The 13225-nt window shown below is 39.9% G+C and overlaps 1 protein-coding gene across 7 annotated transcripts in view; it reads left to right on the forward strand.

Annotated features, from left to right (window-relative positions):
* The window catches only part of coro2aa (coronin 2Aa), a 50080-nt gene that overhangs the window by 33276 nt on the left and 3579 nt on the right, over nucleotides 1-13225 (forward strand). For all 7 annotated transcript variants that reach the window (XM_054778509.1, XM_054778507.1, XM_054778510.1 and 4 more), the window contains 9 exons: nucleotides 292-408; nucleotides 1234-1383; nucleotides 1658-1837; nucleotides 2118-2234; nucleotides 8502-8606; nucleotides 8694-8790; nucleotides 9186-9298; nucleotides 9371-9461; nucleotides 11889-12124. In XM_054778509.1, coding sequence (XP_054634484.1) covers nucleotides 292-408; nucleotides 1234-1383; nucleotides 1658-1837; nucleotides 2118-2234; nucleotides 8502-8606; nucleotides 8694-8790; nucleotides 9186-9298; nucleotides 9371-9461; nucleotides 11889-12124 — 1206 coding nt within the window. The remainder of the gene's footprint in view (nucleotides 1-291; nucleotides 409-1233; nucleotides 1384-1657; nucleotides 1838-2117; nucleotides 2235-8501; nucleotides 8607-8693; nucleotides 8791-9185; nucleotides 9299-9370; nucleotides 9462-11888; nucleotides 12125-13225) is intronic.

Consider the following 13225-nt stretch of genomic DNA (forward strand, 5'->3'; position numbering starts at 1 on the left):
TTTCTTTGTTTTAATGTTTGTTTTTATTTTATTTTTATTATTTCTGTATTTTTCGTACTGCTATAATTCAAGTTCATACTTAAAGTCTTGCTTAATTCAACAATAATAATAATAGTGATCATAACAATAAAGGACTCTGCTAGTTTTTATAGTCTTATTATATTCAATAATTTATATCAAATGTGAAATAAATTTGTACAAATAACAACAAAAAAATTCTTAAAACGTGTTGGTCTCCAAATTGCAGGAGATTTTGAATTACGTTTTTCTTTTTACTGTATGTATCATCAGACGGGTAAAGTGGACCCTCACCACCCTCGAGTGACAGGCCACAGAGGCAACGTGTTAGACATCAAATGGAATCCCTTCAATGACTACTGCATCGCCTCCTGCTCCGAGGACACCACGGTTTGTAATCTCATGCACACACGCACACACAAAGTCGGTTTACTGAAGAGTATGAGGGAGTAGCGGTAGATAATTTTTTGGCCTGACTGTCGGCTTAAAGAAGAAGTTGGAGTCATTCCACACATTCCTCAGCACTGTGATGGTAGGTCAGAATATTGTAAATCATCACGCTTTGCCTCTGAAACGATTCCAGCATTGTAGCATGCAGTTGGATTAAAAAATATGATAATAATTAGGGACAATTTTTTTAAAGCTACTATATTCATTACGTAGCTGAATTAATATGAATACCTTTGAATTTAAAATAAATTTAACGATGTATTACAATGAATTTAATTTATTTCAAAGAATTTATATGGATATTTACTTTGAATTGAATACAAATTAAACGCTTCCTTTAAAAATTACAGTAATTAATTAAATAATTTTCAGAAAAAGCAAAAGATGAAAATTAAATAAAATATTTATAATAAAAACATCAAAAATACATGCAAATCTGCATTGTAGCATGTGGTGGCGACCCTCTTTAAAATAATAAGGAATATTAAGATTGATTAATTCTTAATGTCAATAAATTCATGAATTGTGTTCACTGACTGTTTTTAATTAAATAAAAAAATTAATCCTTCATCAAAATCCCAACAGATAAGACAAAAATAATGACAAAAATAAAAACATTCAAAATGAATGTTATAGTTCACATTTAAACGAATTCCATGAATTAATTTATTCACTGTTTTACCTGTGAATTTAATGAACTTACAATTCTGTACAAAAATAACAGTAGAAAATATAATACAAGAAAATACCCAAACCTCCATGCAGGTGAAGGTGTGGGAGATCCCTCCTCACGGCGTGCTGAAGAACATGACCGTACCTTGGAAGGAGCTCCAGGGTCACAGTCGCAGGGTAGGCCTCATTGAGTGGCACCCCACCGCCAACAACATCCTCTTCAGCACAGCGTACGACTACAAGGTAACTACCAAAACATACTTCTAGTTGTGTCATGATAGGAATAATATGAATTGATCTGTTCCATGGGCAAACTTTCTTTCGTTGTAAAGCCTTTATTAACTGTATAGGCCATGTTTTCAGTCACATTTTAACATTTTACACAAGTATAAAAAGAAGCTAAAGAGTGTATAGTTAAACTAAAGTAAAACTGACAGAAATGTGTAAAAATAAAAAATAAAAAGCGTATTTATATGTATTCACAATATTGTGTGGTTATCGTCACACATGTCCTTAGGTCATGATCTGGAACCTGGACTGTCCTGAGCAAGTGATCAAGAATCCTGTGCGGACCCTGAGTCAGCACACAGACGTGGTCCTGTCCATGTCTTTCAACACGGACGGCAGCGTCTTGGCCACCACTTGCAAAGACAGGAAGTTGCGGCTCCTGGAGCCACGCTCAGGAAGCCTCCTGCAGGTACTCTTCCTGTCTGTACAACATGACATCGTGACGGGAAGTAAGATCTATGAGTAGTGAGTCTGAGAGTGGCTCCTGTGGACTCTCTCAGGCACTTATCCAGCACCACACAGCCAAAAGTGGCACCTCTGTCCTGGCGTGGACCCTCGGCATAGCTGACCTGACCTCCACGCCCTTTCACGCTCACTTCCTTCTCCTGCCAAACAAACTCCTGTGGATCACAAGACTTGAATGTTACGATGAATCGGTGAATTAAACCTGACCTGTGGCTCTTTCTCAGGAAGCCAACTGTAAGACGCACAAGGCCAGCAAGGTGATCATCCTGGGCAACGTGAAAAAGCTGCTCACATCAGGCACGTCCAGATGGAACGACCGACAGATTGCTCTCTGGGATCTGGTAAGCAGGACCGGATGATATTATGACTTTTTCTTGTTAAATGACAACTTTTTTCTCTTAATATTTAGACTTTATTCTTGTAAAGTTGCTGCAGAATTTTCCTTTTTTTTTGTTTTACTTTTTAACGTTTTCATGGTAAATTATATTTTTATAACCACAAATGGACCCCGGGCTACCTTTATCTATGGCCAGCCTTATCTATGAGAAATGAATGCTCTGATGTGTTTAAGGACTGACTGCAAAATTGCTAATCGAAGATCCTCTACATGGCAGGAGCCTTAAGACTAGTCAAAGTTTCATCCATTAGCACAAAGGACATTTCCATCAAGTCCTGTGTATTTACAAACTGTCTATTACAGCAGTACACTGCTGTTTATAGAAACCTGCAGCAAAAATGATAGATCCCCCAAATGAATGTGAGGGCTCTGCTGTTTTTAAGAATCTACCGCAAATGCTAGTCAAAGATCTTCTATATGACAGGAGTGCCCTGCTGTTTTTAATGACTTACTGCAAAAAAGATTCTGCATTTGACAGAAGCGCTTAAATCTAAAATCATCTGTCACAGGAGGGCGCTGCTGTTTTTAAGGACCTGCTTCAAAAACCCTGAGCCAAAATTCTTCTATATGACAGGAACACTCTGCTGGTTATATGAATCTACAGAAAAAAATGCTAGTCAAAGATCCTCGATATTACAGGAGCATGCTGCAGTTTTTAAAGACTACAAAACCAAAGATCCTACATTTGACAGAAGTGCTTAAGTCTAAAATCTTCTGTCACAGGAGCGTGCTGCTGATTTAAAAAAAAAAAAAAAACGTAGTCAAAAGTCTTGTATATGACAGGAGTGCTCTGCTGTTTTTAGGAATCTGCAGAACAAATGCTAGTCAAAGAGCTACTATATAACAGGAGCGCTCTGCTGTTTTTATGCATCTGCACCTAAAATGCTAGTTAAAGATCCTCTATCTCAGAGGTGTCAAACTTGTGCCATGGAGGACCAAGATACTGCAGGTTTTCTTTCCAGCCGGTCATTAAATCAGGTGATTTTAATGATCAACACCTACTTCAATTGGAGGTAAGGAGCTCATCAATTAAATCACCTGATGGAGAAACTGGTTGGAGAGAAAATCTGCAGTGTCTCGGTGTCCCTCCATTGACATGTGCTCTATATGATCGGGAGCACGCTGCTGTTTTTAAGAGCCTACTGCAACAACGTTAGTCACAGGTCTACTATATGACAGCAGCACTGTGCTGTTTTTAGGAATCTGCACCAAAAGCAATAGTCAAAGATCCTCAATTTTACTGGAGCTCTGCTGTTTTTAAGGACCTACTACAAAAATGCCAGTTAAAGGTCTTCTATCTGACAGGAGCACTTTGCTGATTTTAGGAATCTGCAGCAAAAACACGAGTCTAAGATTTAAATGAAAAGTGCTCTTCTGTTTTTAAGAACCTACTGCAAAAATGCAAGTCAAAAGGATTTAATGCTCTTCAAAGATCCTCTATGACAAGCATGCCTACTGTTTTTAAGGACCTATGGCAAAATATTCTATATGACAGGAGCATTCTGCTGTTTTTAGGAATCTGCAGCAAAAGATTCTGAAAATGAAAAGCTGTTTTTTTGGCTCTTCTGTCTTACTAAAATGTAAGATTTTCTATTATGACAGAGGCGCTAATGCTAGTCATACATTCTCAATATTACAGATGCTGTTTTTAACGACATACTGCAAAAAAGCAGGCGGGCTCTGCTGTCATTAGGAATCTGCACAAAAAAGATCCTCTAAGCGAATGCGAGCCAATCCATGTGTTGAAAAAGTTTGGGGACCTCTCCTCTAAATGAAAAGCGCTTTGCTGTTTTCAAGTCAAAAGATTTTCTATAGGACAGAAGCGCTCTGCTGTTATTAGGAGTCTGGAGCAAAAATGCTAGACATAGATCCTTTATGTGAAAAGAGTGAATTGCTGTTTTTAAGGATCTACTGCAAAAAAAGCCCCCAAAAAACGCTGGTCAAAGATCTTCTGTATGACTGAGCAGCCAAGGTTAAAGCGTTGTGGGGAAAGAGTGATGACGTGTGTGCATCACATCTGTACAGTCCAGCTGATTCTTCCTGTGACCTCATTCTGTCTGACACCCAAAGACAGACGTCACTTCCGTCATGTTGTGGAATCATCAGCAAGCGCTACATGTTGATGTAACACCTCAGTAAGGTCACATTGTTCGAAGTGTCAGTACTTGTTTAGGATTGATCCTGCTGAAAGAGCAGAGTGCATTGTGCATCATAACATTCACAACTCTGCCATCTAGTGGACAAACACAATAACAAACCTAATCAGAGCCTCATTGACAGCAGTAACTCAAAAACTACACATTTTAGTGTATAGTGGAGTAGCCTGTGGTGTAGTAGTGTGTAACACTGCATAGTGTAATGTAGTAATATATAGGTTAGTAGTAGGGATGAGCGAGTACACCTGTATCCGTATCTGTTCACCCATCTAAATTACCCCATCTATCTGTACTCGGAGTGGGCGGGCCATAAAAGAGAAGTGGGCGTGGTGTATCCGGAAATGGGTGGGGCTTAAATCGGTACATTATTTTAAGTCTGAAGTTGACATGGATTGATAATGCTATATGTGTACTGTGTATGTGTGTAAGTGATCTGTAAGACTTTATTATTTAATGATTTTTTAATGATCTGTGTGAAGTTGGTGATTCATGCAAACATCCATTGATGGCAAAGAGGGAAACAAATCAGCCTTGTTCACTGTAGTTTTCACTGTAGTTTTCTCCTAATGTCACCGAATGTCACAACATCAGTCAATGCAGGTTACTATTACCGCTGTCTGTGTACTGCCAACTGAGAATTAACAAAATTCTTATATTGTATTGTATTATATTATATGTAGCGCGCCTGTTTTATGACGACTTCATGGAATAGGACAGAAATAAATTTCAAGGGAAAAAGTGGTCATAATACCCCAGTTGAGTTGCATGAGTGACTGACGCAACACAAGCCTGCACAGCGCTGTCTTGTCAAATGCCCCGCTTTTTTTACGAAACAAGTTTACCAAGTAACTTTAGATACAAACTGAAATAGAGGCGAGCTTAGGAAAACCTAATAAAGTGGAGGCAGTGGGCAACGCCAAACGAGCCGTTTTCAACTTGCCAATTGCACCGTGTACGTGAATGAGGCACCCATCGACTCCTCTGTGGCTCCAGCCTGCACAGTCTGTCTGGGGAGGGGCGGTCACTGTGTGTGACTGGCCAATCACAGAGCGTGGAGAGTGAATACACAATAAGGATTTTCTTTCATCACAATTATGGATAATGACGAGATGTACGCGTTTCATGCTCGTATTCGGCAAAAATGCATTATCCGTAACGGATCCTGCATTATCCGGCTCATCCCTAGTTAGTAGTGTACAGTTTAGTCGTGTATAGCCATTCCTTGTTTATCGTGGTTAATTGGCAATAAGTGAATTTCCACAAAGTAGGAATCAATATTAATAAATGGAATATTTTTGTAGTTAGAGCATAGAAAACCTGTTTATGACTTTCTAAATATGATTTTTACCTTTATTAGAGCCCTCTAGACATGAAATAACACCCCTACGGTCACCTTTACACTCTATTATTCTTTGTTTACATCACATTGAGCAGGCTACGGAATCACTGCAGAGACAAAAGATGGCTGCCGCTAGCATAGCAAGCAACCAAGCTAAACAGTTAGCTTGTCCAATGTGCTTTTTCTAAACTTAAAGTATTCAAACGGAAGAAGGACAAACAAGCCAAAAGCTTACCACTTCCACACAGAATGAGAGGCGAACCTTTTTTCACTCGATCATACGTCTCATCCATGGCATGTCGGCTCGGCTCAGCTGGCTCATCAGTCAGTCTCCGCGTTAGATGACATAATCTGTCATGCCTTACTGACGCCTAGTGGCGTGAATATTACATATATTATATATTCCATCCATTTTCTATACCGCTTCTTCCTCATTAGGGTCGCGGGGGCATGCTGGAGCCTATTCCAGCTGACTTCGGGCAACAGGCGGGGTACACCCTGGACTGGTCGCCAGCCAATCGCAGGGCCCATATAGACAAACAACCATTCACACTCACATTCATACCTATGGGCAATTTAGAGTCGTCAATTAACCTCACCTGCATGTTTTTGGAATGTGGGAGGAAGCCGGAGTACCCGGAGAAAACCCACGCGCACACGGGGAGAACATGCAAACTCCATACAGAAATGCTCTGGTCTTCCCGATCTCCAAGCTGTTACTGTGTTGGCCAACGTGCTAACCACTAGACCACCGTGCGGCCCCACCTACTGTACCTTATCTTTCAATTTTTTTTAAATAATGATAAACAATAGTCAACCACGAAACAGTGATCATTTATTAATTAATAGATCTTTGAAAAACCGTGCTAGAGTGAGGGAGCAATATTCAAACCACGATATAGCGAGGAATGACTGTAGTATCGAATAGTATTATTATAGGTAGTAGTGTGTAATGTATATTGTAGTAGTGTATATGTAGTAGTCTATAGTAGGGAATAAACGCGAATAATTGAGAAGCCCATAAAAATGCACATTTTTGACACTACAATAAAGCCTAAACTAGACGCCATTGTACACCGCGCCGGCTTGCTCCTGCTTGCTCCTCCCCCGCCAAACCCTCTTGCGAGCTTGACGCTGATGTTCTCCTCTGATTTCAGATCAACATTTCTAATAAAATTGACTGATGTAAATATTACATTCTGTAGATTCAATCATATATTAGCTTGTGTTCACCTCGCTGCCGGATTGTAAGAAAGTTGATGTAGAAGTAGTGCTTCCATTGTCACACAGAGCGCCACCATCTTACACTAACGTCACGTCATACATGTTTTACTTATCCACGTATGTCTCATTGGCATCAAAGATCTCTTTTACAAGAGAGACCTGGCCATGTATGCTGTATTACAAAGTATTATGCTGTACATTTTATGCTTTACTATCATACATTTATAAATTACTACCGACTCATGGTGAATGAGCTGTGTTTTCTGCAGAAAAACATGGCTATAAAAAAATAAGAAAAAGTTTTCAAATATATACTGTACATTATATATATATTTTTATAATACACGAATGCTGAATCGCAACTATGCAAAGATCAGCTGTAGCATAGTGTATAGGTTGATAGTGTATAGGTTTGTAGTGTAGACTATGATGTGTCCACTTGGTGTTTTGATGTGCAAGAGTGAAATGTGGAAGGAGGATTATGTCCCAAGCAAGGATTACGGATGGAGCGCTCTGCGTTTTTAATACGCTGCTAAAGAGTACTTTATTTTATGCTGCTCTAGATTTATGTGACTAAATGTTTGTGTCCCATAGCACTTCGGCTTTCAGTTGAAATATTCAGATTTTATTGGTTATTATTGACTAGAACATTATGTATATTGTGTATTATTGCATTATTATTATATATTATTGTATATTGTATATAACCTCGGCTGCACTGTGGCCTAGTGGTTAGCATGTTGGCCACACAGTCAGGAGATCAGGAAGACCTGGGTTTGAGTGTTCAGGTCAGAATGACGTTATAAAAGAGCGTCAGACTCTGTGTGACTGTGTGGGGACGCTCCGCTGTGCTTCCGTCTGCCATAACAGAGAGGCATGTTTGTTCTGGTGCGCATGTGTTAATTACACAAAAAAATGTAATGCAGTTAATGACATTAATTAGTTACCGCCGTTAACGCACTATTTTTGACAGCCCTAATATATTTCTACATTTTACCCCCTTGCTTTTTTAAAATTTCCTTCTTTGTTTTGCTTAATTTTACTGCTTACTTATTTTCCTTAATATGGCCTTACTTTGTTTTGTTTTATTTTATCTAACCACTTTATTTTACTGCCTTACTTTTTTTTGCCATGTAACCACCTTCAATTATTTTTATTCATCTTATCTCTTTACTAGTTCTTATTGTGTTTTATTTTACCGCCTTAGTTATAATATTTTTTAACTTTATTTTATTGCTTCCCTCTTTTTTAACTTTACTTTATCACCTTCATTTTGTTTATTTTACTTTTATTGCCTTAATTTTTTTGACTTGACTTAATGCCTTACTTTTTTATGATCTTATTTTACTGCCTTACTTGAACTGTTTCAATAGTTTTTAACAGCTGCCTTCAAACTGAAGTAGTCTGTATTAACTTTTTATTGCTTTGCATTTATGTATGAGAGGTGCTGTGCACATAAAATCGAATTGATATGAGTGTATTTGCATTCTAGGATGATCTTTCAGTGCCTTTGTTAGAGGAGAACCTTGATGGTTCGTCAGGGGTCCTCTTTCCTTTCTACGACCCTGACACACACATGCTGTACCTGGCTGGAAAGGTGAGTCTCCTGCAGCAATCCTTGTTGACACTCTCAGCGTAAGAAGACTTTATTTGAGGTAAGAGCTTCTACTGTCTTCTCCGTCAGGGTGACGGGAACATCAGGTACTACGAGATCAGCTCTGAGAAGCCGTACATCCACTACCTGACAGAGTACCGCTCCAGCTTACCTCAGAAAGGGTTGGGTAAGTGGCGCCAGACTCCATGCAACTGTAAATAAATGTGTTCTGCAAATAGCCTGCAGCCTTTCAATACACAAAAAGCAACTGAAAGTGATATTGAGACGCTAAACTATTAGTAGTAAGCTTTAGAAATGGCTTTATATCATTTTCCAGACTGTTTGATTTCAATTAATCTCACTTAAGTTCTGTTTTAACGGGGGGGGAATCACTTTTTCACACAGGGCGATTTAGGTTGGGATTTTTTTTCTCCCTTAATAATTTAAAAGTTTTAAAAAGATGTGTGGTGTCCAAATTGTACGACCTTAGGAATGTTAGGTTTTTAAGGTTCCGCCGTATGGGAAGTTGGAAGTAGACTGTTGTTGGCTGGAATGTACAAAAAGATCTTTGTTTTGCCGCAGGTGTGATGCCAAAGAGAGGCCTGGATGTGAGCTCATGTGAAGTGTTCAGGTTCTACAAGCTGGTGACCATCAAGAGTCTGATTGAGCCTCTGTCCATGATCGTACCTCGCCGGGTAAGAAAGACGACAGCAGGCGCGACTGTTAGTAGAATCTAAACACACATTCAAGTGTTGCTGTCTTTCCAGTCAGAGTCCTACCAAGAGGACATTTATCCAATGACGGCAGGAAACAAAGCTGCCTTGACTGCAGATGAATGGCTGAGCGGCTTGGACAAAGGTGCCAATCAAACCTTTACTGTACATCACACCCCTCCCCTACCTGTCTGTCATATGCACCACGACTGTACAAGTGTGGCCCGGGGGAATATTGTGGGCCTGCAGCTTGTTTTTTATCTGCCCCCGGCATATTGTAAAGGTGAAAGTCATTCATTATTAATGAGATATATTATTATACTGTATATTACACTGATTTACACAATGGATTACTTGTAGCATCTTTAATGCACACACTGTATCGAAATGGCCACCGCAGTCTTTAATGTGAACCTCACTGGAAACCGTTTGGGCACCCCTGATATAGAGGATCTTTGACTGGTGTTTTTGTAGTACAGTAGCTTGTTAAAAATAGTAAAGCGCTTTTGTCATATAAAGATTCTTTGATTAGTGTTTTTGCTGTAGGTCTTTTAAAAACCGCAGAGCTGCAGTTTTTTTGGAATTTTCGCCTATCATCCACAATCTTTGTGAAACATGAACACCTGTCTTTCCCTTTTCTGTGCATTCTAAAGAGAGAAAAAGCAGCATGAGGCAGCTAACAGTGCATGTAATGGGACACACCTATTCCGCCTATAAAGCGCCCTAAAAATACATTTTAAATTGCTTATTTACTCTTATTATGTCTACTATGTTGGGTAATACGAGCGTACAGCCATTTAAAGTCTCCATTACAATACATTGATGAGACAATAGCCATCACAGGAAGTGCACTGTCCAGAAAAAAACAAGGAATTGGTAACACGTAACTCTGTTATTTGTCTAGTATGTCTTATTTTCTCTGATTACACTGTCTCTACTATATTGGGTAATACAAATGTAAAGGTGATTATAGGGGTGTTATTTCATGTCTAAAGGGCTCTATTAATGTAAAAAAATTTTGAAGATCGTAAACAGGTTTTATTGTATTTATTAATTTAATATTGAATCCTACTTTGCCGAATTTCACTTATTGGTGTAGAACCAATTAAACGAGGGACGACTGTATTTACAGCACAGACAAAGTGGAAAGACGTGTTCACATCTCACATAAGGATTGTGGATGATGGACAAAAAATGTTTTTAAAGTGCAAAGCACTCCTGTCTTATAAATGATCTTTGACTTTTTTCAGTTGGCTCTTAAAACCAGCATATACACTCCTGATCAAAATCTTAAGACCAGTTGAAAAATTGCTCGAATTTGCATTTTGCACATTTGGATCTTAATGAGGTTTTAAGTAGAGCTACAATATGCAAAACCAAGAAGGGGGAGTGAGACAAAAAGCACTTTGAAAAAGTAATTTATTGAAAACAACAATTAAACTGAAATAGGTTGTTTATCAGCTGATCAGAAGTTTAAGACCACAGGCTATAAAAGCCAAAATCTGCTCAAAATGTCCATCAAGACACAGGGCGGTCTTCCACCCACATTAAGGCCCTTACTGGTGCCGACTGCAGCGCAATAACCATCAGACGGCATCTGTGGGAAAAGGGTTTAAAAAAACGAATTCAAAGACTTCGTCGCCTTCAACGCCACAAAACTGCCCGTTTAGACTTTGCCAGGGAGCATCAAAAATGGGACATTGAAAGGTGGAAAAAAGTTTTATTCTCTGATGAGCAAATTTAACCTTGATGGTCCAGATGACTTCCAACATTACTGGCATGAAAAGGAGATCCCACCTGAGATGTTTTCTACCCTGCACAGTCGAGGGGGGTCCATCATAATCTGGGGTGCTTTTTCATTCAGTGAAACACTGGAGCTTCAGGTGGTGCAGGGTCGTCAAACGGCTGGGTTTTTCAACAGGACAACGCTGCAGTTCACAATGCTCGCTTGACCAAGGACTTCTTCAGGGAGAATAACATCACTCTTTTGGACCATCCTGCATGTTCCCCTCATTTCAATCCCATAGAGAACATTTGGGGATGGATGGCAAGGGAAGTTTATAAAAATGGCCATCAGTTCCAGACAGTTGATGCCCTTGGTGAAGCCATCTTCACCACTTGGAGCAATGTTCCCACTAGCCTCCTGGAAACACTCGCATCAAGCATGCCCAAAGCAATTTTTGAAGTGCTTAACAAGAACGGTGGAGCTACTCATTACTGAGTCCTACTGAGAACATTTTTGTTCTGGTTTGGAGAGTTTTTTGTTATTTTTTGAGCAATTGTCTTAAACTTTTGATCAGCTGTTAAGAAGCCTATTTCAGTTTAATTGTTGTTTTCAATAAATTACTTTTTCAAAGTGCTTTTTGTCTCACTCCCCTTTCTTGCTTTTGCATATTGTAGCTCTACTTAAAACCTCATTAAGATCCAAATGTGCAAAATGCAAATTCTAGCAATTTTCTTAAGTCCTAAAATTTTGACTAGGAGTGTAGAAGATCTGTGACAATTTTTGCCGCAGGTCCTTAAAAACAGCAAAGTGCTCTGTTTCATGAATTTGACTTCCTGTGCCGTCTAGGCCCGGTGTTGATGTCCCTGAAGCCGGGACACCAAGTAGACGAGTCGTACCCTGACATGACCAAGGGGTACAGCAGGTCTCATGGGCGACCGGGTGCGTTGCAGCTGGCTTACATTCAGGACCAGCTGGCCGCCAAAGACGGCAAGCAGGACTACAGCCTGGCGGGGGATGAGAGGACAACTGTTACCAACGGAGAAGACCTCATGCTCTGCTCTCCGCCAAAGACAGAAAATGAGGTAGTGACTGATTGTTAAACTTTACTTTGATGCATGATCTTATGTACTGAGGGGGCGTGGCCAGTGATTTACTGGTAGGGACAGCGTCTCACAAATAAAACAGAAATAAAATGAAACTACTCCCCCTTTGAAGACGCTTGAGGTAGTGACCTTTTATACAGTGGGTACGGACAGTATTCAGACCCCTTGAAATTTTTTACTCTCTGTGTCATTGCAGCCATTTGCCAAAATCAAAAAAGTTCATTTTATTTCTCATTAATGTACACTCAGCACCCCCATCTTGCCAGAAAAAAAAAGAAATGAAGAAATTTTTGCAAATTTATTAAAAAAGAAAAAGTGAAATATCACATAGTCATAAGTATTCAGACCCTGTGCTCAGTATTGAGTAGAAGCACCCTTTTGAGCTCGTACAGCCATGAGTCTTCCTGGGAAGTTTTTCACACCTGGATTTGGGGATCCTCTGCCATTCTTCCTTGCAGATCATCTCCAGTTCTGTCAGGTTGGATGGTGAATGTTGGTGGACAGCCATTTTGGGTTTAGGTCAGGGCTCTGGCTGGGCCAGTCAAGAACGGTCACAGAGTTGTTCTGAAGGCACTCCTTTGTTATTTTAGCTGTGTGCTTAGGGTCATTGTCCTGTTCAAAGGTGAACCTTCAGCCCAGTCTGAGGTCCTGAGCACTCTGGAAGAGGTTTTCCTCCAGGATATCTCTGTACTCATCTTTCCTTCAATTGCAACCAGTCGTCCTGTCCCGACAGCTGAAAAACACCCCCACAACATGATGCTCCCACCGCCATGTTTCACTGTAGGGATTGTATTGGGCAGGTGATGAGCAGTGCCTGGTTTTCTCCACACATACCGGTCAGAATGAAAACCAAAAAGTTCAATCTTGGTCTCATCAGACCATTAGTCTGGGAGTCCTTCATGTGTTTTTTCATGTGTCTTGCACTGAGGAGAGGCTTCCGTCGGACCACCCTGCCACAAAGCCCCGACTGATGGAGGGTTGCAGTGATAGTTGACTTTGTGGAACTTTCTCCCATCTCCCTACTGCATCTCTGGAGCTCAGCCACAGTGATCTTTGGGTTCTTCTTTACCTCTCTTACCA

This window comes from Dunckerocampus dactyliophorus, chromosome 6 (genome assembly GCF_027744805.1).
Source record: "Dunckerocampus dactyliophorus isolate RoL2022-P2 chromosome 6, RoL_Ddac_1.1, whole genome shotgun sequence".
Classification (NCBI taxonomy): domain Eukaryota; kingdom Metazoa; phylum Chordata; class Actinopteri; order Syngnathiformes; family Syngnathidae; genus Dunckerocampus; species Dunckerocampus dactyliophorus.